Consider the following 25,403-nt stretch of genomic DNA (forward strand, 5'->3'; position numbering starts at 1 on the left):
TTTCACGAAAACAATAAAAAACCTGACTGTTTTGTACATATGTTATATATAATATTATATTGAATTACAAAAATCTTAAGTCTCTTGAATGTAATATTAGTGACAGGGAAAAAGGTAGGTGAAACGGAAAGTGGCATAACGCGTCACTCCTGCCTGAAATTATATTGAAATGAGGAGAAAAACCACCTAGTGTGTTCACAAAGTCCGGACCATATAAAAGGGTTTGATTCTGTGATCAGGATCGTATTCAACTTAGATACGTATTAGAGACAACAGTGAGGTAAGAGAGTGTTGTGTGTTCAGTGAATTCCGATATATTCATCGTAGAGTTTGTTTCTTTTATTCCTTTTTATTTTCACTGTCTCAGTGTTTTGTTTTAATTAATAAGAGATTATATATTTTTAACTACACTATGAAGATACCTCTACATAACAAATTTTACGTTTTAGTTATTTTTTAACCAAATAACTGGGAGATACAAAAACGTTACAATTTTAATTTTGGTAACATGTTACTTCATTGAAGTATTGGGTCATCAATGTAAAATATCTTTCACTAATTTAATAGTCGTATAATGCAGAAATAGTAACTAAATGTATTTAAACCTATCTTTTCTTATTTTTTTATGTACTTGGTTTATTTACAAATTAATGAGTATATATTCATTTTACGACTTAATTTGTGACTGGTATTTTACAATAATTACCTAATAGAATGAATTTTTTTTTAAACTCAATTTTTTTGAAAAAACATGAATCGCGAACAAATATTTAATAAATAACTGTCAAAATGTTTAGGCAATCCATCGTTTTTATGTTTCGCTTCAGCTTTCAATAGACGCATTTTACTAGTTAATTTCTTATAAGTTCAGGCAATAAAAGTGATTGTTTCGATTGAATACAATATGCAGTAGCAACCGCAAATGATATTTCAATACCTCCTAGCGAGCGTTTATTTGTATAAGATGCATTAAAAGAAATATTATGTAAAGTTTAAAATTAAAATATCATTGACAACTATCAAAATATTTGATGTTTTGCTTATTATAAATAAGTACGTAAATAACAAAAATATGGGTAATTAAGTACTATGCCACAAAGATATAGTATCAAAACTACATATATACTATACTATCTGCCTAAGTATATAGAGAATCATGTATATATAATGAGATGAAAATATGTATAGAATATGAGCCTCATTTTTGATCATGAACCATATCAGTTTGAACATTTTTACATTTGCAAATTTCATTGAGACTTGACGAGTACATTAATTAGGCCGGCACGTGCGAGCCATCTGGCAATGTCTAGGCGGCGGTGGCACTTAACATCAGATGAGCCTCCTGCCCGTTTGCCTCCTGTTATATAAAAAAGGCGGTCTGTCGTTCACACGTCATCGACTTTTGGGACCAAGATCTGCCGTCTTTTCCCTATCTTGCCGTCATTTCAGGCAAGATTCAATTTTCAACATAGCTGACTCTATGTGTTCTTTAATTCTAAGTCAAAAGTTGAATTCACACAAAAAGAATGCAAAACGCGAGAAATAGTATAGCTATAAAGTAATTTTAAAGACTTTTCTCATCCCCGAAGTCGTTAATTCGATCCCCTGCAGTGTACCAATAGAAAGTCCATTGGATGTGTTGCACTTTCTATGTGCATTTAACATTCGTAACATGAAGAAACCGGCTTGCCATGGATCCAAAGAGTCGACGGTGTGTGTGAAGCAGAGCTAATTAGATTGACAAATGATCATGAAACAGATACAGAATTCCGAGACCTAACAATGGTTGTAACGCCACAGATTTTTATAAAGCAATTGTTGTGAACTTTTTCTAACAAGATGAATAAAAAATATCGCTCAAACATTCTCTCACGACGTTTATAATGTTGTTGCTTTCATAATTATTCAGGCGTTTCATTGTGTGAGGCACAAGGACCACACTGTTACTTTCAGTTAACTGATCAGATAAACGGGTCCTATAGTTCTATTCTTGACAATACAGTTGTTTCAATACTAGATACAATAAAAAGCCCCGCACGGCCTCGAATGTCTTGTTTTAAAATAATTATACTAAACTATATAATGTAAGCTGTTGTTTACTTTTGGTTTCATAAACAGAATTTAGATTAAGATTTTTACCTATAATAATATTAAGTTTGTAAATTAACATATGTATTTTGTTCCAGATCGTACCATTAATACTCAACTAGCGCAATCTACCGATAAAAAGAAAAATGTTCAACTTAGTTTCGCTACTTGTCACCGCGGCGCTAGTGTCGCTGCAATGCTCCAGGCAAGCTAACGCACTCCTAGAAAGACCGAAGATAATTCAACATAATAATTTAGAATCTAATGGTGAGTATTAGTATAATAGAAATTTAATTATTCGTATTTACTTTTATTCGTTAACAACAAAAATATTCACCGCATGTTCATTAATAATCTATTGTCGAAACATATTTAGTTATCCGGTGAATAGAACCCGACAATAATCTATATCTAAATAGAACTAATACTATATCTGCCTAATTTAGAATATAACTTGAAAATCTTTTAATAAACGCACACAGTGGTTACGGTAAGAACTAATACTTAAAATTCAAACGACATTTTATACGACTATGTCGAACTTGTACTCAAATTCCAGGATAAATGTCTTATTGTACTAACCGCTTTGAATATTAGCATGCTGGTAAAAATTCATACAGCGATAAGAGCGGAAATCATGAAATTTAAATCGAACTCGGCTGTATTATTTCTTCGAATTCATTAATAAACCTTTAACCCACATACATTTATGTATTATTTTAATATCACTTATTCCAGTACTTGGATTCAATTCACATTTGAGAAGTTTTATCGTTCGTGTCTAAAATGTATTAGATTATTACTTATTAGTGATATAAACTGATACACAATTAAATATAAGATGTCTGATTGGCTGTTCCAAAATAAGGTTTGGTGAGGAATCAAATCTCTCCTTTCTCTTCTTGATTAAATCAAGAGCTGCCAGCTACTAATTACATAGATGGTTAGTTCAATAGTGTAGTAGCATCATAAATAATCTAATAGTCTGGTGCCAGCGGGCTCCGTCTCGCTCATTAATATCATGAGGATTTGGAGTAGTAGTCGCCCGGGCCCGGTGGGAGACGCCAATCTTATTTTTCTTATTAACTTGTCAGTAATTGTATTAAATTCCCTCTAGAAAAGCGAATGTAAGAAAAAAACTATATGGAAATCAATAAGATGTGAATGCAAAAGGCATATTGCAAAACTCGACTGGCTAAAATGGCGGAAACAATTCAGCTAGGTTTTATTAAATTTAACTTTCTAATAAAGTCGTACGTTTGGCGAGTCAATATATTCACCAGATGTGCGCATTATATCTGTCCTGAATGAATCTAGATTTTTTTACTCTTTACTTACGGGTCTTAAATTATTAATCGATTACAAGATATAAGCAGCCTTGTGTGTTCTTTTTTTAAATGCGCGATAGATAATTGTTAATATATAAAAACTCTTTTCAATTTTAGAAAACATAAACTATATTATATAAATTTAATCTGTGGCCTTGATGCCGAATTCGTGAAAAGAAAACATTGAGATGGCCAGACTAGAGCCGTCTGAGATTAAGAACATTACTACATTTCAATCGCATAGTTTCTACAAAATCATTAATATATGATAATTATTGTTAATTATTATTGATGAAGTATTTATAAATACGTCTTTGATTTCAGAAATCCCAGCCCCTCGTCGAAGAGAGCTTCACAAGTATGTGAAGATAGAACAAGGACTTCCTGAAAGTATCACTAATCCAGAATCACCCCTTGTACTGCAGTGTGTGATTTGGGGGAAACCTGCTCCCGTCGTCACCTGGCTGAAGAATGGACTTGCAATTGCTGATGTAAGCTACTACCAAAACATATACATATATGTATACCTATATATATTTTCGATCTAAACTTTGTCAATATAAGCTTTTACATTTTTCTTTATACATATTATTATTTTATTTAAGTTTAGCTATAATATATATACGTCACATGTTATTTCTTTACCCTCTGTAGGTATTTCTTTTTTCTATTGTTCCATATTAGAATTGCCTGGAAGAAACACTTGTCAGCGATAAGGCCGCCCGTTGCCTAATAACTTATATAACCTGCTTTGTTTTGTTGTAATTGTAAATAAATATAATGTTGAATAAAGCTACCTTCTTGTACACGTAAAATAAACTAAACGTTTGATTGAATAGTATGGATTTCAAGATATGATTCGGTTATAATGGTATATATGTATGGATATGGTAAAACATGCGTTATGTAAATGTAGGCTTTTCACAAAAAGTACTTTTTTATTCACCTATGCTATATTTCTTCCAAATTGCACGTCTGCAAGACTTAAAATACTACTGTTATTGACAATATCATCTTAAAATCATAAATTTAGTTAAATTTATATTTAAATTACCCTAATAAATGGAGTCTTTCACACCTACCATGAAACGTTCATTAATACAGATTATATCGAGAGCGTGGTAAGCTAATTATTAGGTACCACCTTTTTTGAGGTCTGTCATAAACACTCAATGAAGGAGAAATACCTTCCCGTGTTACATAAGAACACTAAATAACAATGCATGTTTTTATTTCAGTTTGAAGAAGACTCTAACGAAATATTCAGTAGTCATCCTTCAAGCGTGGCAGGACTTATGAGCAAACTAGTGGTACCTGCACCAGCTAACGGCGATGTGTACACGTGTGTGGGCACGGCCGGTTCTAAGCAGAAGACTAATTCCACCACTATTTACACAGATGAAGGTATTCTTTTATTTATAAACACTAAATCTATCTTCTTTAGCTGAAATATTACGATTTCTCAATGCTCTAGAGTCTAGAAGCTTCTAGAAAATATTTGCGCCTTCTAAAAACAATTAGCAAACATTCAAAGGTAACTAAAGATGTTTATTTCTCTTTATTAATATATAACTAAGAAAAATATACTAACTAGTAATACCAAAATCAGTCTATATCTTATAATCTAATTGTGATTTAACTAGTTAAACAATACATAAAAAGTATAACTTTCGGCAAAAACCAAAAGACAAATTACATAGAAATATTTAGATTATACAGTCAGAAAGTAAAATCATAAAATTTTAATATATCCTGTATATTTTAAAATTTTATGATCGCTCAGAACGCGTCCATAGATTGCAAAACTAGATGTAATCTAAAAACGTATTTATTAGATATAGTATATATAACTTTTGTGTGTCGAAAATTAATTGGATTAGGATTTTGATTAAAATCTACATTGCGATAAACAGTTTAAGTTTTTCGTGTAACCAGGAGTTAATTAGAATAATTGTTGTTTACAGATTCCGAAGAATTAGAGCTACCAACAGCACCACTCATCACCGCGTACTACAACAGCATTCTGCAGGTGACGGGCACCAGCGTTACACTGCCTTGCCGGCACTACAGCCCTACAAAAGCGCAGGTCTTCTGGTTGGACAGAGATGAGGAACTCATCTTTGATCATTCCAGAATGAGGGTTTGTATTGACTTTATATTTAACTAGCTGACCTGGCAAACATCGTTTTGTCATGTACTTATATTATTTATGGTTATTGTGCCTCACTCGACATAGATAGGTGATAGATAGGTGTGTCGCGGACTTTTTTGTAGATATTTATAAGATCTACAATTACTTAGAACTTTTTATGGTTCTTTTACTTAGATCTTTAATCGTTTAGGCAGGGTACGCAAAATAAGTAACTTTTTTGGTTGATTTTTTACACCTTGTGTCCGAAAAACCCTTCTTACGGAACCCTATTTTTGTTCAAAATTAAATATAGCCTATATTACTCGTGGATAATGTAGCTTTCGAATGGCGAAAGAATTTTTAAAATCGGTCCAGTAGTTTATGAGCCTATTCATTACAATCAAACAAACAAAGTTTTCCTCTTTATAATATTAGTGTAGATGAAACAATACACGATTATTAAAGATTTCACTACATACAATTGGTTTGAGGGCGGCTGGTTAAACTTAGGTTTCACGCGGCAAAAACTTAAGTGTGGTACGAATATTTAAAAATTTTTTGAAGATTTATTCATAAATTCTCTAAATATTTCCAGGTGCTGCCCTCTGGTGATTTGCTCATCAAGAACCTATCTTTTGAAACAGATATGGGTCAATACACGTGCACCGTCAAGAATAGCTTTGGCACAGATACGGCGTCCACGTTTCTATATGTTCTTCGGGGTTAGGTATGTATAAATTTTAACAGTACCTGAACGTTCTTTAAGTACTACAGTATTGAACACTGACCTGAACTATCAACCCTATTATTTTATGATCCGGTCTAAAAAAAACTCACTACAGTTCATGCTTAGCTATAAAGCCTTATCAAAAATAAATCTAAAAAACTCAACTAATAATAATAGATATTGTTTTTTGTTTGTTTTAACAATAGGTACGATTCGGCAAAAAATCGTAGATATATTTATGTAAATGGACTGTAATCTAACAAAACACTTATTTATTTGATTAAACCAAAAGTGTTTAAAAAATTAATGTATGTATACAGTTTATTATATAAGTATATAAGTTGTATTTGAGTAAAAGTTTCTCTGTTGGATCTTTTACGTGGTAATTTTTGTTATTTTCCAATAGACATTATGTAGGATGTATAATTAAAAATTCTTTATAATACTTTATAAAAGTATGCAGTCTGTATGAATAACTGTCCTGAAATCACATATTATCTATATAAAGAAAGCACTTTTTTACCGAATTGAAGATATGTATTATTGTAAACTTAATAATTAACATAATTATTAAGTTTACATAATTTTAAATTTATCCGACGTTTCACGGTGACTGAAGACAAGAAAGTGTTTTCTATAAATGTGTAAAAACTATGTTAATAAAAGACAAAATATTATCTATTATCATGAAATATTTTGAAACGTAAAACAACGTGGACAACATGTCGTATGAATTACTAAATATAATAGGCGAATTAGTCTCCAACTTCAGAACACATAAAGAGTTACCTCAAAGTATATGTTGTAATAAGAACAACTAACGTGAATTGTTTATTACAGATAAACGACAAAAATATGCAGCAAGTTACCCGCCGACAACGATGTTCCTACTTAAATTATTGTTAGTTTAATTATTGTGATCTATGTACTTAATTATCTTATTGTAACTTAAATAATGTTTTAAGATTCGTTTTGTACATTTAATAGACTAGGGAAATGTCAATGTCAGTTGACAGTTACGTTGTTACAACATTTTTATTTATTTCTTAATATAACAGAGTGCAAATCGTAAATATCTAAGTTACATTTGTTTTTGTACGTAAAACTATTAAGCTTATATTGCATTTATTAATTTAAGTTATTTCTGTACAGCTATTTTATATCGCCGATATCGTATTTATTCAAAATAGATGTTTAACCATTGTGATTTGTCATAATAAATGTTTTATTGAATTATATTGCAATCTTTATTTAACTGTAATATGTAGTTTATAATTGAAGGTGTGCTTGAGTAAAAATACTTTCATTTCAACCATTAAAAGCTTACACTATACAACTTTTAGTCACGGGTTTTACGTACAACGTGTGTTTGATACAAACTAACATTACAATAATTTCACAAGAGCAACAAACTAAATCCTACTTAGGAGTTTATATTTCTGCTGCAATTTATACATAATGTATTTGTTTGCATTGGCTATTTACAGTTATACTACACAAAATAATACAAAGAAGCAACAACAATGAATATCAAAGAAATATAACAATATTTTTTTTTACCAATAAACCCACAAATATATTTAATATAAAGCATGCTAAACTAACTGTATTGAATAGCTTTAATTAACTTATACGAACTGTTTTAATCTAATAGAAACTCCTTGCGGACTTGATTTAGTCATTCCTGGCTTGACACAAATGTCTAATGCGGAATAAGAAAGTTGCCTAAAATGTTTGTTTACGCCGATCAGATGTCTGTAGGAGTGGTGCTTGAAATATTGTCTGGACCCTCAAAACGTTGATTGGAAATTTAATACCTGAAAGATGTCAAACCATTTATTCTATATGAAATTTTACGTTTGATAGCGCTAAGACGTACGAATTAGAAAATGCGCCTAAGTTAGGATAGCTCCCAATTTCATTAAATAGGGTTCTTATATTTTTGTATTATTACATGGTACCTAACACATCTTAGAAAAGAAACTTTGCAGCATACAGATATCACAGCAAAAGTTTCCGTTTATAAAAGTAATAGAAAATAAACAATTGTGTAGAAACAGCCTAAACAAAAGTAATAATTGCTCCATATTGATTGATGACAAATAATCATAGTATAATATGACAGTAATAGAAGAATAGATCAACGAAATATATAGTCTGTTAAGTGTAGTCAGTTCGAAGCGCAGTTTATTTTAACCTTTACTCAAATGCCAGACGCGACTCTTGGGAACAGAAATATTAAGAGACTTCTTCAATATTATCCTTATATTTGGTTAAAGTTCTGCAAAGAACTAAACTAAACATGGAAATCATCAATACGCGTACATAATATAAAGCCGGGCCGATAGGGTAAACAAACCAACAAAGTCCTTTATACTGATATATTTTTTTCCTATTACCACTGTAATAGCAAAAAATGCCTTTAAATGAACTTATTACCATGCGGTATGCATGCATAACCTTACGCTTATACACTTTAACTAATTATCTAACTAGAGTTATCGAATGTCTTGGTGTACTTTAATTTTTACTGTCGCCTAGCAAGAATTTGATATGGACCTTAAAAATGGACTGGGTGACGGAAAAATGTAAAATAAATGTAGAATGACGGGCTGGTAGACAGCCCCTAAACGACATTATGTTGATATTCACTGGAATGTTCAGATTTTATATTAACTTAAGTAGTGAAATAATGAATAAACATTAAAATTAAACGCCTCTATTCACGTCACTGTTCCACAAAATAGTACAGAATGTGAGCGTTACCTTGAGAACATCGCAGGCTCACCTTTCTTTCGAGCTTACATCTGAATCTATAACAATCTTTCTCAATAGAGCCTTCAAATTGTTTCACTACTTTGCATGTTTTCATATCATGAAACGTAAGCACTTAGTTCTTAACACTGTTTACATAACATCAAAAAAGCAAGTGCTATATTATAAATACTTAGGTGTTATCCGTGCGCTTAGTTGTAGTAGATTAAATTGATTATTTCGCGTCTGCGCGTGATCAGAAATTTTGTTCACCAATTATTCGAACAGTCTTAAGTTTAACATTCTCACCCTCACACTACGGACATCGACGATTTGAGATTGCACCAAGAAGCCTGCGGTGGCCTAAGGAGGCAATTGAAAGCCTAGGTTTCATAAAGTACCCCATAATTAAAACCAATCATAATTACCAATCAAAAACTCGGAAATTGTATTACAAATAATAAAAATACACTCTCGCTGTCATATTTATTTTGAATTTTATTTCAGTGCACAGTAGTCGTTTAGTTTGGACTCAGTTTCTGTAGATAGAAGTTCGGAAAGATTTCCGTGCAGTTCGTTACACGGAGGGACCTCGAATTAAAAGATTTCTGCTCTGGGAAGTCACACTACTCGTGTGAGAAACAGTTTTTTTGTATGGGAAACTGCAAAGCTCTCGGCGTGATTGGAACTGGAAACATGCTTAATTTGAATAGGATTCGAGTTGTTAATTATCAATTGTTACTACACTAAGATAACTATTAAATTATTAAATTATTTTATACGAATAGTAGATGAAATTATCGTAAAGTTCGTTGTAACTTCTTCAAGACTTGATACATTTAACTCCGAATTTTTGTGTTGAAACCCACGTCGTGATAGTGTGGTTTCTTACCCTCATCTTGTGGTTTTTATTTAGTAATGTTTTTACGCCTTGAAATCTTTCTACAACTATCGTATGTAGTGCTAAGTGAAAACTATAGGATGCAAGGTTGTGAACGTAGAATTAGGAACACATACAAGACCAAGCATTATTTGTAAATTTAAAGTAAAGACTTGTATATGTAGTTTTAAATACGATTGAATACTTTAGATTCTCTGAACAAAAATAAATGCTTTCAGTTTAAAGGCCCAAACAGTTTTTTTCTTCAAAATATTTGTATATGTTCCGGAACCATTTCTAATCATGAAATAGGTGATCCACCCTCTGTGTCTGACTCACACCGAAGTGTTGGGTCTACGGCTTGCCGGTTTCGCTCATAAGCGAGTGTTAAATGCGCACAAAGACAGAAAGTCCATTGGTGTATAGCTGGGGATCGAATCTACGACCCAGAGTTGCAAGTTGTACGTTTTAACTTGGCCTACTCAGCTCTATTATTAATATTAAAATATTCTAAACCTATTGCAAAAAATTTACATCATTTTTATAAATATTTATTTACATTACCTTTATTCATATATCATGGTCTACTAACTTAAATACAATCATTTAATAAAAGTTAGAAAAGCTCTCCTGAAGCTTTGAAAATTTGAGGTATGTATTCGCTTTACGACTCCTGAAGATGCGGGGAAAGCGTACGAAAATGCCATAAAAGAGAATAAAGAAGAATGGGCCCACTGCTTTTCTCAGTGGTTCCATCGAATACGACGATGTGTAGATAGGATCGGAGATACTTCTAAAAACAATAAAAGTATTGGTAACTTTCTACATTAAGCCGTTTTTCAATTTCTAAACATTTTCAGTGTTACCTAGGTACAAGCGAGTATTAATTGTACCCATAGAAAGATGCCATGTCTAGCCAGGTTTATTTACACACCAGTGTATACATTTATTATTTCTGATCCAAATTTGACAGTTAGTATGTTGAAGGCCTGCCCTATCACGAGTTCACTTGTTCACATTACTCACTGTTGACCCGTATAAATCAACTTTTTGAAACATGGTGAACATTAAACCCATTAGAAGCATACACAACGCCATTACCACAAACAACTCTACGTCTAATAACTAAAACAGAAACAACACAAAGAGACAAAAATTTAGTTCATAGCTATTAAAAGTATATATTCAGAAGTTAAATAATTACATTGTGATGAAAAAAGCACTGATCTGCGTCCAATCTCCAGTTAAAAAATAATAAATACAATAACACACGTTATTGTTTAAATTTTCATAGTTGAAATGAAGTAGTAAAATTTCTGCTCCAAGCCCCATTGGGGTAGACAGAGCTTTAAACAGTCTGTAATTATCATAATTATATGATCATAATTACTTAAATTCGTGAGAACTTTTATAAAATAAAATATATTAAATCATTTTTTAACCGTGACCTAATAAACACTAAATATATCACGACCTTAATGCCAACTACTCAACCTAATAAGCAAACGGTTCAAGGTTCAACGATCGTCTAAATAACTATTATTAAATATGTAATTTTCGGGCATCTCTCGTTATTTAAATTTGTTAACTATTTCTTCGTTTGGGTTCCTTGCGACATGTATTTTTAAAACTCCTTAATAAACAATTGGAGAATTTAACATTAAAACATTATTAATGGACAATTAGAATATTCGATTTGATAGGTAAATTGATTAATAGATTACCGAAGAAAGCATCGAGAATTTAAAAATCAAACGATTTTACAAAACTCAGCAGTGCAGAAAATATGAGATAAAATCAACGTCTTAGACTTGTATAATTTGGTCTTGCCGAGTGGACAACCTTCTGAGCCTATCATGTCTTTGATTCGCGCTTTTCTTTATTGTTTACCATCACCGTACGAGCAAGTATTAATTGCCCACGTAGATCCATTCTGCACAGCTGAGATTAAACCCACTACCTAATAGATGAGACCAACACAGCTACATAATATATAGCGTAAATGTTTAATTAGGTTTATTATTAGTTTATAGATTAAGAACATTATATATACTATTGTTATGGTTTTGTATTCTTGATTGTATAAATAAATTACATTGTTAGGTACCTTAAAAATAAAAATATTATGTTAAAAGTAAACAAATATATGTCATATATTGTAAACGTTTTAGTTTTAAATAACTGTAGGAATCTTTAATAATTACTGTTTTCTTTTTCGGTTCCTCTGTTATTTTTGTATTGTCTACTGACTATTGCTGTGTTGGCAATTAACGAGTACAACCAATCATTATAAGAGTATAATCTACTTCAATCACAGACCCCTAAAACTGTAGGCAGGTTGTGGGTAGCACTATCGATTCTCACAGCCGTCCTTGACTCGACGACATTGCAAAACTGTATCATCCATTGTTCATTTGTTTCGACAACTCCTCTCCAATCCTTGACATACCAACAATTGATACATTTCTATCTTTATGGGGCATCGCATCGGAAACGTGGATGGATTTTAGTGAAGCTTTTAACTGCGGTTTCGCTTGAAATTACATCACATTCAGCCATGGAAAATGTCCCAAAAATACATAAATAACTCCAGAAAAAAAATGTTTAAAGTTTCTGGAGTTTAAAAAGAAATCCAAATCATCTTTGTTAAACAACTTTCGTCAATAGTTTTAGCTACTGAAAGTGTTTAGTAGTGTAGTGCAGTATCCCTATGCGTAAGAGCCGATCCAGCCATTATTATTTTTTCTGTAAGAGATAGATAGTTTATTAAAATATGTGTAAACAGTTGCATTCAGAAATAAGCTGTCTTCAACATAACGACAATGTTCTTAATAACACAAATTATTATTTACAATATAGTAAAACAGTGTCTATAGATCGTTTTTTAAAAGGAAATTTTCAAAATTCCTGCTCAGGTATTGATTTATTATTGACTAAACTTAGCAATCATATGACATAACAGAGCCTTTGAGACATTTAAAACAATGTACAGTCACTTGCCTCCTCTCATCTTAATTGCTACGACCAGTTTAAAAATCCTTCCCACGGTCCTTTCATAATTAATATAGACTTCAACGCTTTGAAATAAAATCTATTTTACTATTAATCGTACAGCGCACGTGTCAAGATATATTGGTCGTCCTAAGGTCTAATTCGATGTAAGATAGTGACCAAAGTAATTGATAATCATTGTGCGTCATTTTAAAATTATTTACCAGTGGTTTCGCATGCAGTGTATCTTTATATATATATAATTCTGTTAGAATGAACATAGCTGACTAAAATTGTTACGGCTAATGGCGACGTGTATCTCGCTCGTATATAATATATACATATTAATATTAAGTTTCTCATGTAAATAAAATATTTCTGTTTTGTAATGAGAAAATAAAGTTCTTTAAACATTTAATTCTACAGTACGAGTGTGCCGAAATTTCTAAGAAAACCAACTGAGGTCATAAACAGCCGTCTCGCCTTTTTTTATTGTTAAATAATAATGTAATACTGCATCTGGCATTGATGGTATTAGTACAAAATCAATTAAATGCGTAAAAGACATAATTGCCACAGAACTAACAGTCTGCATTAACTATCATTTGGCACGAGGTACTTTTCCCAACGAGTTAAAAGTTGCAAAAATTGTACCAATTCATAAGGCCGGAAGTAAATTTGACCCGTGCAATTACCGCCCTATATCAGTTCTCCCAGTGCTTTCTAAGGTCTTTGAGAAGATTCTTTATAAGCGCTTAGAGTCATTCCTTAATTCAAAAGATTTCTTTTACCAAAAACAATATGGATTTAGAGCCCAATCAAATACCCTCGCTGCTACAATTGACCTCGTAACCAAGATTAAAAATAAAATTGATCAAAAACAACTTGCCTTAGGTATATTTATCGATCTAAAAAAAGCGTTTGACACCATCAGTCATGAAAAATTATTACAAAAACTTGAACTCACCGGTGTTACAGGCAAAGCACTTGAAATTTTTAAATCATATATGGAGAACCGTACACAAATAGTAAAAATAGGTGAATATGAAAGCAATCCCTGTGCCCTGAATTATGGCGTTCCCCAAGGATCAATATTAGGCCCCCTCCTGTTCCTTACTTATATTAACAGTATCTTTGAGTTGGGTCTCAAAGGAGACATCTCCCTTTATGCAGACGATACAAGTCTCTTTTACTTTGGAAACTCGGTCGAAGTTCTAGTAGCCGACGCTCAAAATGATCTCAATCGCTTACATGAGTGGTTTCAGTCAAATCTTTTAACTATTAATATTACAAAAACGAATTATGTTATCTTTGCAGCAAAAAATAAAAAAATAAATAATAATTTCGAACTAAAAATAGACGAAAAACTACTTGAACGAAAAACCAAAGAAAAATATCTCGGACTAACTTTGGACAGTAACCTAACCTGGAAGCCACACTTAGAAAAAATCAAACTTAAACTAATCCCACTCACAGGTGCACTACGAAATATAACAAATTGTCTCCCTCGAAAGGTGCGATATCTTATCTATAATTCTTTGGTAAAGCCTCATATCGACTACCTCATTGAGGTGTGGGGTACTGCAGTGAAGTCTTATCTAGATTCAATTCAAAGAGTTCAGAATAAATTAATAAAAAATTTATTTAACTATAAATTACGGACACCAACTAAAAAGATATACGAAGAAACAAAAATAATGAACATAAAACAAACGTACATATACTACACTTGTATTCTAATACGTAAAATATTAAATAAGGAAATTAATTCCAATATAACATTTGTAACAAAACAACAGACACGAAAGATTAACTTAAGACGCGCTAGTTACTTGGTGACGCGCCCTCCTAGAACTAACTATGGAAAAAAAAATCTGGAGTTTGAGGGTGTTTCAATTTATAATAAGTTACCATCGGTTATAAAAGGAGAACAAAGTTATGCCCGGTTCAAAAAGCTACTAAAAGCACACACAGTTAATACATACAAATAAGTGATTAAATATATGTAGATATAAATAAAGCAATACACCCCATTTCGATTAGATTTGCACCGCTAAAGTTTAAATATTAATTATTAATTACTTCTATTAGACAAAAACAAATAAAACCCAATAGGTACATAAAATATTTTATGAAACCATATAAATCATATAAATGTATTTACCTAAAATATCTAAATAGAACAATAAACTAAAAATAAAATAGTCTTATTAAATATATATATAATATAATATAGTAAAGCGTAATATAATACATATAATATAATGGATAAATATAAAAAGTAATTAATATAAACCTGTTATATCAGGCTATGCCATCAATGCCACATCTAGTAATACGTCCAATCCTAAACCTATGTTTTTGTTTCGAGTCTGTTGTGTCTACCTGCATTTTTGTTATTGTATTTGTTTTTGAATTTTTGTATAGGTACCTTCTGTGCGTTCTAGTAATAATTATTTAGTCTCTTGTAATGTTTTTTTCTCAGTAAGCGAATTTTTTTTTTTTATTATTCCTATGAGAAATAAAGTTATTCTAACCGTAATAATAATATTTATTTATTTCTCACAAAAACTTACAAAACTTCATAACATGATTTGTTACAGTAAAGTATCTAAATAAAATGCATTAACATGTGTGCCATTATTCTTAGATTACTTGTCTGTTAGAAATTTTGGTCTCAGTTACTAAACGCAGTATAGTCACTTCGTGTGTTATCAGTCGTAAACGAATTTGAAACTGTCAAGATGGCCAGTAAAATAAAAGCGTTATATGTTAACGAAAAAGTTTGTTTTGTGCGATAGAAACGGAAGGAAAAACAGTGATTTGGAGAAAGGAAGCAATGTGTTGCTACTTTGCTGTTGCATTTGGAAAAATAAAGAAGCGATTTTAAAAGCGGAAATACAGGGAGTGTCCTCAAAAAAAAAATTGAGGTCGCCTAAATTCGACGACATAGATCGGGCAATTTTGTAATTAAATTTGATATGTTTGTAATTGGTTAAATTTATCTTCTCTCTCTCACATTTCTCTATAACGAAACAAATGCCCTGTCCTTTGAAATTCGTTATGAAGAGCTTACACTGCAATTGCAAGTGCGGTATTTCGGACATACGAACATAGACTGTTAAAGAACTGTTCCCTATTTTAAACTATTCTCTAGTATTCGAGAAAATTAAGTCTACAGTATATTACTAAATATATTGTAATTAATTTAAAGTCGCACTTTTGTGAACTTTATTGTAGGAAAAACATTAAGCGGGAGTTAGTTCGGTGGCGGTTTCTATATGGATATGTTAAATGAAACGCTTTGTTAACAACTGGCTTTAATTGTTTAAAACATGAGCTTATCTAGTTATAAGCTAACATTTTCTAGCTAAAATTAGGGTTAGCAGAAGGGTTGCGATGCTGGATAAACAAAAAAGTTCTTAAATCTAGTGACACTTGTCACACACATCTTATAAGAAATTATCGGAAATGAGAATGTTAAATTAAAATGTATGAGTATGGTAAAAACTAAAGGGCTCATCTTGTCTTTAAGCGTGCGATGATTGCGTATATTTTATTCACGCTTCTACTTATTTACTAAACTAAATATGTATATGTAACTTAAGTAATCTATACATATATATTACATAACTCGGAACAACACGTATGAATGAAACTTCTTTTACGGATATGCGAATTTAAATAATTTACGCTTATCTGGCTGACCGCAATGAATGTACTTAACTTACTTTAAATTATTGTATTGAATATATAAATAAATTAAATCTCACTTATGGCCACTGAAAAGTTACGTCGAGTGACCTGATCGAAATAATTAACATGCGCTTAAATGTATTACTTAAAATAAATCAACACAAACAACATCCGCCATGTATTATTTAAAAATTGTGTATCTCGGGAATGTCACGAAGATTGACAAGTCACGCGTTCGCAAGTGCAATGCGCAGTTCTATACTTTATTGCTCTTCTATACTATAAACATGTACAATATGTTAATTGATGTCCAAATGTAGTGATCGCAAAAAATGATAAACATGTTGCTTAGTGCGTAACTTTATAAAAGCTACTGCCATTTTCTTCCGTTGAATTGGCCTTAGCGACAGCACCATTTCATATTGGGCTTCAAATAGGGCTCGTTCAACCAACCCTTTAGTAGATTTGTAGTCTATGAATTCTGAATAATTCGACTGAATCAAAGTCACGTTTATGTAGAGACTACTCCTCATACAAATTTATAAAGATTCCACATGATGTATATTTTCATTAAATATTTTTGCATTATGATTTCATGCATATTATCATTGTAAAAATTTCGGACATACAATATTCGAAACCTATATAGTTTTAAATTTGTTTTAATTTTCAATATAGAATTATAAATTAATATTTTAAAAGAAATTTAAAAAGTTCCAGTGGTGTGTACCTTCTGAAATTATTTTTTAATCGAGGTAAGCACGTTCACTTGGTTACTAATTATCCGGTGCTTACATAAATCTTTAATTTATTCACAAAATTAATTTAATTTACACCAATGAGAAAAAAGTATTTAAAATGATTAGGTAGAATTGTCCTAAATTTCACCTAGACTTAAATTAATAAAAAAAATTATATAAATACTTCTTCTTTAAATATATGCGTTACAGTTATTTTTGTTATAATTATTAAAAAAATCTTATATGATAAATAGAAAACGTGTGTAAATGTCGTGTTTTATTTTATGATATATACAACCCGTAAATTAATGTTTATTTTTCTTTCGTTTAACCATTTTATCATAATGATAACAATGAGTGTCTATGTGTATTCAAACCTTAATAAAAGATATTGTTTAGAACTGTCAAGGAATACCAATTGATACATTTACGTAAATAATCACAAAAAGTTTGCTTATGTCATCAGTACTATGTAAAGTACAGTGCTCTATGCGTGAGGTCACTTGCTAATGTAGTATATGGATAGCAAAAAAAATATACTAGAAAAAAGATAACATAATATAAGTATATTATGTGACAGATTCGTTGCGATATTAAAATATTAGCAGATTTGTTGAATCTGTTCTATGATGATTTGGCTTTATTTAATATTTAAACAAGGATTTCTCAACGATTGATGCATCGCACTACTGACAAATTGACTTTGTCACATTGATATCTTATAACCTGTAAATTTTTTATGATATTGCCCTTTTCATAAAATAAATTACTGTAATCTTTATAACATAATCTCTTGTCATATAAATTAAAAATTCTATTACTCTGTGAAAGTGTGTACCTCTAAACCAAACCGCTAAATTTGGTCAGTCATGGCTGTTTCTTCACGTTTAAATTCGTTAAAAATCCATTGCTGTAAAACGAGGACTCAAATGCGTTTTACATTCTCTATTCAAAGTTATTTTATGAATTAATTTAATTTAATTTAATCATATTTGCTGTCGGTCACTGGGCTTAAAACGACAAGTCATTAGCATTGCGCTTGCGCATCCTAACAAATGATCAGGTTCTACTCGCGATTCTAGATAATTAACATTTCGGTTTTGATTAATGTACAATATAGGATCGAAAAATGAGGTTACACTAAGTATAGCTTTTTGCGTTGCGACCTTTATAAGTTGCAATTACACTATTTTAATTATTCAGAATATCATAATAATATAAACAAGTTGTATATATTATTATTATACATATACAAACACAGTTAAATAAATAAAAAATATCATCTTAAATAAAATAAATAATGTGTGTCAAAACAAAGCCTTGTAACCCTTCGAAGTGGAATTTCAGCGTTTTATAGATTTGTCAATTGGCAATTGACAAATCTGATTGCTTAGCTGATGATGATTATAGACTCTTTCCTGCCAGAATATTCCTAGGATTTGAAGGCAGACCTGAAGTTGTTTCGTGGTGATTATTTTAACTAATGATTTGTTGCTTAATATCTTCTAAAAGAAGCTAGACTAGCCTTATTAGCCAAGACTACACACAACAACTCAGACCAAATGGGCGACCAAGTGTGAAGACTGAGTCCACACCACATTCATACAAATTCAGTGTTTATTTTCTTTCTAAGTTAAATCTAAATAAGCAGAAAACTACGAATATTTCAAAACAATTCAAAGCAAATAGTCCATAAATACTTCAAACGATATTTTAATATACTCAAGTATCGATAAGCCAGTGTTTACATCATATATTTTCATGACAAAGTTATGCTTAAGTGGCAACATTTATTTTATGTAGGAAATGGTTAATTTAATTTATTGCATAGATAATGTAAACTGCACTTGACATTACGCATCGATTATTAAAGATGACTTCAAGTTAATGTTATTGATTTATTTAATAAACTTTTAATAAATCTTTTAAACGTCTGCTTCATATCTATTATAATGTATATTATAAGCCCGTATGGCTTTGAAATTTATATTAATATTGTATACTATTATTTACGCAAGTTATATGTACTAAAAACACAATTTTAAAATAAATAATTTTAAATTATATGCCTCATTGTTTTAGATCTCTGAACATTGTATCCTAAAAGAAAGCGTCTTGGTTTTTTGTAAAAAAAAAACAGTGGCGCTACAACCTATTTAGGTCTTGGCCTCAGATTTCTTAATCTGTTTCGTATTCATTTTTAAATCTAATAGGCAAGTAGGTGATCAGCCTCCAGTGCCTGACACACGTCGTCGACTTTTTTTTTTGGGACTAAGACATGTCGGTTTCCGCACGATGTTTTCCTTCACCGTTCGAGCAAATGCGCACATAGAAAGATAGTCCATTGGTGCAAAGCCCGGGATCGAACCTACGACCTCAGGTATGTGAGTCGCACGCTGAAGCCACTAGGCCAAAACTGATCGCTTGATTTTTTGTATCAAGCGAAAAATGAGGACAAATTCCACCATAATAATATATGCATGTTCTAGTACAAAAACATGTCGACCCCTACAGAAACAAACAACAAACTTATATCTAACTAATTTTCAGGTATTGATTTATAAACAAACGATTAAAGAGCTTTCATACTGAGAAATCTTTTTAAAAAATATTCATCACACATTGTCACATTGGTGTCGCATCATTTATTTTCTTTATTAGAATTGAATACTAAGGCATAGTTGAAGAATACTTAACACTATAGAAGACGTTTTGAAATATTCACAACAGTACTTCAGGATTTAATCCTCTTGTAATGACTTGATTGTCAAGTATATAATACGTTGAGTGAATATTTATTTTCATATTATTATATTTATAATGTATAATGATTTTTCTTTCATAGAAATTCCGATGCTAAAAAGAGTTTTACAAAATGGAGCTAATAAACAAAATGGCGTAAGGTTGTATCATATCTTTATTCATGTTTGATATACACAGAGTATAGTAAGTATTTACAAGATATATTTGGTAAAAATAGTTTCTTTACTAAATAATTCTTTTTCTAATCGTAGACATTGTATAATTTCCAGCGACCAATGACTAAAACTTAAACTTTATTATTAAAATATGGCCCAAAGTTAAGACTATTTTCGTTACCATAGTCTCCATATAATTTATATGAAAATAACACTGTATAAAGGCCGTAATAACGGCCGATAGAGATAACCTGCAATTTAACTCGCACGGAAGCTATTAGTACAAAACTTCAATAGGAATAATTCGTAGTTCAAATAATAAAAAAGCAATTAAATCAATTTGCAGATGAATTAACAAAACATAAGAACCTTCAACCACATCCGATATAATTTATTATATATATGTTTCAACTGCGGCAGTTCAGTTTCCCGCGATATTGAAACTTACAATTAACTTAGAATAGAATCTTTACTTATGCTATATGGTGAAATATACATAAATAAAAGAATAAAATAATTTTTATATTTATTTTAAATTGATTATGTTTTGATTACAGATATAGATTCAAGTTACCTAACAATTGGAAAATCATCAAATTAATTATTTTTTCTATTTAAATAACACAGATCCATTAAAATTTGTTTTACAATTTAAACGCTAATTTTAGTACCAACATCAACGACATACAAAGGTAAATTGAAAATGAAAATAATAAGTGTACATATAGTAATTCTAATATACCTAATAACTAACCTTAAAAATTTAATCATTAAAATATATTAAAAGGAGTCCCTTTAGGCAAGGTTCCGAAGATACTGGCAGCGTTCCCCCTATAAATGAAATAAAAAATAAATATGATACATAGCTTTAATAACGCCACCGTCAATATTACTTATTCTGACTTAACGATTAAGAAATTCATACCCTTGTCTAAACACAATTAGAGCGATGATATAACATTGTAATACACTTATTAATTTTGACATTAGATCTGACAGGAGTAATTAGGTGAAAGTATATTTCAGTTAGCCGGATGCATGTAATGTTTGCGAAATAAGGTTACAATTGTTCACCTTGTGACCTTCATCTGTAATGTTTGGAGCAAAAATATTCCGGCATTTGTAATTTTTAAATTAATAATTTTTAATTAATTCTTAATATTATTAATTTATTTCATTAATTAAATTAGTAATTTTATTAATTATTAATTTTGAAATTTTCCTTGGACGGAACATAAATTACATTGATAGATAGTATTGCTACTTTGAGTACCAACTCAATTATCTATCACATATTTAACGATTTAGATGCGAAATGAAATACGTTTATGGAATTTATACTACGCTATCTACTTCACCTATGAAAACAATCAAGTTATAATTTTAGAAACCGTAAACTTATACATTAGTGTGTAGGAAAAAAAATCATACCTTTACACTCGTAAAAATGATGCAACATTTAAAATAATATTATTATATCCGAATTAAATGTTTTGAAACAGTGAGTTTATTTTTGAAGCGATGTACTCCATTGCTAAAATCCTTTATAATGTGGATACACAAAATCCCCTAATAAGGCACGCTAAACATATTTTGAAATGTCTTTCACCGTTTATATTGTTTTTTTTAGGAAAACGATGGCGTTGGTTGGATTTTAGCCTCTGAAGTCTAGACTGAATTCTATAAACCACTGGGCCATTGTAAGGTTATACTTTAGGGTGCGTCCACATCTGTCGAATATGCCGAAATGTTCAGCTCGCGAGCTGCATTTTGGGGCTTGGGGCTCGCGTCTTCCTTCCGCCCATGCCAGTAAACGGAACTTTAAGCACGAGAACTGAGTGTCCAGATCGCGCCTTTTGCCTTGCATGAGTTACGCTAAAGAGGCGCACCAAACCATTGCAGTTACTGCCAGGAGCAACTCGTAAATGGCTCGCGAGGTGCACATTCGCCAGATGTGGACGCACCCTAATAGTGTTTTTTAGCTTGCTCCTTTGGCCTTAAATAGCTACTTTTAGGTTTTCATTTTGCATGACATAGTTATATGCAATTTTTTGTAATATACATTAGCGATTAGTGTTGTAATAAAATAAATAAGAAGGACGAATGTAGCAACACTAATCAAGCACAGTCGTTAGGTTTACCCATTTATATCTCATTTAGTTTTAACCGCTTTTAGTCCTATTATTAATTATTGAAGATGATTTAACGAAAATGACTTTTGGTAAACACGATGATAATATATGCGATACTAAATTTATATACCATAGAGTTAATGCAATAAAACATATTTATAGGTTAAATATTTATAGGCTGAATATATTTCAGGCCGCTAGTTAAACGGCTAGGCTGTTAATTGAACGGCTAATTTAATTGGCTACGACATATAGTTACGATAGATTTCAATACAAGAATTATATATTTGTATATTTTTAATACCATTGGAAATATTTAAAAATACCATTAATATTTCCTGTTGAAGTCGATGGAGCAAATAAAGAAGAATCTCGGAAGCATTAATGTACATGGATGAAATGGAATGTAATGTCAATGGATTTTAATAGGATATTATGTGATTACCAGGATGTTTTAATTAACTTGACATGTTGTTATCGCCTATTAAGGGTATGCGGTGATCTTTATGGAAGTATTATGTATGTAAATAAATTAGGGCTTTCTTATACGTGGATTTACAACAAGTTCCTAATCCCCAAAATATTTTTTAAGTCCTATGTCTACACCGACGAAGGCCCTACTTTAGACCCTTATATGCTCTTCGTCAGTCCTTCGTCAATTTTAATTAAACTAATTAGTAAAATTTCCAAGTTTTCCGTACTGTTGTAGTAAGCTATTTAACGAGGCCTCTATGCATACAATATATTTATTTATAAAATAAGTTTCATAAATATTATATTAATTAAGAACAGGGATACAACTAAACGATTGGCGTGCAATAAAATGATCACATACTGAGAACTGAGGACATAAATTTTATTATAAATATTTATATTCAACAAACACAATTCATTACAATATTCTTAACCGAGTTATAAATAATAATAATTAATTCATAATAGGAACATAAAGCAAATTTAAATAAATTATCCATTTTATATTAATATAGGTATCAATGTTTTTTCAGTACCTTACCTTATGTGAACCACTAAACATATTATTTAACATAACAAAGTCGTGTCAATATAATAATAATAAGAATATATATATATATATATATATCATATATAAGGATATATATATATATATATACATATAAGGTATATATATATATATTCTTGACGATCCTGATATTTAATTTACCCTAATGGAAAGGAATAATTTGAGGTACTCAACACGCCAATGTCGCAGAATATATTATGGTCTTCAAACCTTTTATGTGCGTGCGTCTATAGAGTTTAAACTCTACATCCGTCTAGCAGTATTACATATATACATAGACAATCTAATGATCTGATTCTCGAAGCCCTTCTTTGACATTTGATGACCCGACTGACGAAACCCAATCTTTGTACGTAATTTAAAATGCACTTAGATTTAAGTGCCGTTGTTTTATTGTACTAATAAAATTACGCGGTACATTTGACGTTTCATACGTCAAGCAGGTTGCGTGTCAGCGACAGAGCTTGCCTCAACGTCCCATTACTAAACTATAACTCTTCACAAACAGTGTAACATGGGCTTCTACACTGCCCTGTATTCGCATCGTCCAGGCGATGCAACAAATGCAGATGACTGTAGATCATAACGGCCTACAGGACTACAGCCTACTGGAACGGTGCTGCGAAAAAAATATTAAATATGTAAAGGCAGAAAACAAAACTCGCCCATAAATATTGTAAATTAAAATATTACAGATTCCCGACGCTTAATACGTTATTTGTGAAATAGTGTATTGGAATTTGGAAGTAATGTAATGTATTAAAATCACATTTCTTTATTCAAAACCAATAACATAATACATAAAAATATAACTAATCTTAAAATTAATAATTAATTAAAAAATATTATTAAAAGGAGTCCCTTTAGGCAAGGTTTCGAAGATACGGTGCTTAGATGCTTCTTTGTGCGAGGTAGCTGCCAGATGTATTAAAAAAATCGAAAATAATATTTTAAAAAATTCTCTTTTTTAAAAAATTAAAATTCTCCAAACTTATTATATTATCACACATATTATATACAAAGAGAGAAAGAATAAATAATGTTGTTGAATACTTTCGTCTCTCTCTGTCAAATTGTGTTCACAACGTTGTAAAAATGTTATGTTCATGATCAAGAACGCGCCCCTTTGTTGATCTTTATAGGATTGATGATTTAAGTAGTCAGATAATTAATTATTGATCATTGATAAATTGTGTTAGGCACCAATAAAGGATCCGCTAGTGAATCACAAGTTCTCATAATTAGTAAGGTTTAGCAATGACACACATATCTCTTATTGTACATTGTAACACCCACTCCTCGCCCACTCATTTAATTATTAGATAGCACTCAAATGTTCAAATACCAATCAAATATAATAATAAAACAATAAGCAAGAAGTGTAATATATTTTATTTATTAACTTCGTTATACATAACGAAGTTACATTACAATATAACAATTGAAAAAAATGTAAAGGAGAGCAATTGGCGGCCTTATCACTTTCGAGGGATCTTTTCCAGGCAACCACTTAAATATAAATAGTATAAAAATATAATAAAATAAATAAATATATTTATTTATTAAGAATCTATTTTTACAGGATTTGTATCCAAACAATAGCTGCCTATCGAGTTGTATTCAGTACATTTTGTAAATGTTTCTTGTATTATTAATTCAGAATGGTAATCTTTGGTAATCTTATTACCTTGATTTTTTTTATATATTACCGTGGTTTGGCGTCACTCTTATACCAGGTCGTATGTATGATTCCTGACTTTCTGACTAGACCCAAAAGTCGAAGGCATGTTTCAGCCACAGGCGGCTGATCACCTACTTGCCTAATAGATTGACAAATGAAATACATAGATACATAGAGGCCCTGAAACCTTTAACTTTTGTAGAATCACTGTGTAGAAGTCGCAGTAAAGTAATTCAATCAGAGAATTAATTGAATCTCTAGACAGAAAATTTAAAATCGATATTCAATCAAG

General features: G+C 30.9%; 1 protein-coding gene across 1 annotated transcript; it reads left to right on the forward strand.

Annotated features, from left to right (window-relative positions):
* The first annotated feature begins 251 nt into the window (after positions 1 to 251).
* LOC110994701 (neural/ectodermal development factor IMP-L2-like) lies at positions 252 to 7,477 on the forward strand. Its single transcript, XM_022261504.2, has 7 exons — positions 252 to 280; positions 2,190 to 2,358; positions 3,744 to 3,910; positions 4,658 to 4,823; positions 5,384 to 5,559; positions 6,146 to 6,277; positions 7,118 to 7,477. Exons 2-6 carry the CDS (start codon positions 2,238 to 2,240, stop codon positions 6,275 to 6,277), a joined length of 762 nt encoding a protein of 253 aa, XP_022117196.2. The 5' UTR covers positions 252 to 280; positions 2,190 to 2,237; the 3' UTR covers positions 7,118 to 7,477.
* Positions 7,478 to 25,403: the final 17,926 nt, after the last annotated feature.

This window comes from Pieris rapae, chromosome 15 (genome assembly GCF_905147795.1).
Source record: "Pieris rapae chromosome 15, ilPieRapa1.1, whole genome shotgun sequence".
NCBI classification, from domain to species: domain Eukaryota; kingdom Metazoa; phylum Arthropoda; class Insecta; order Lepidoptera; family Pieridae; genus Pieris; species Pieris rapae.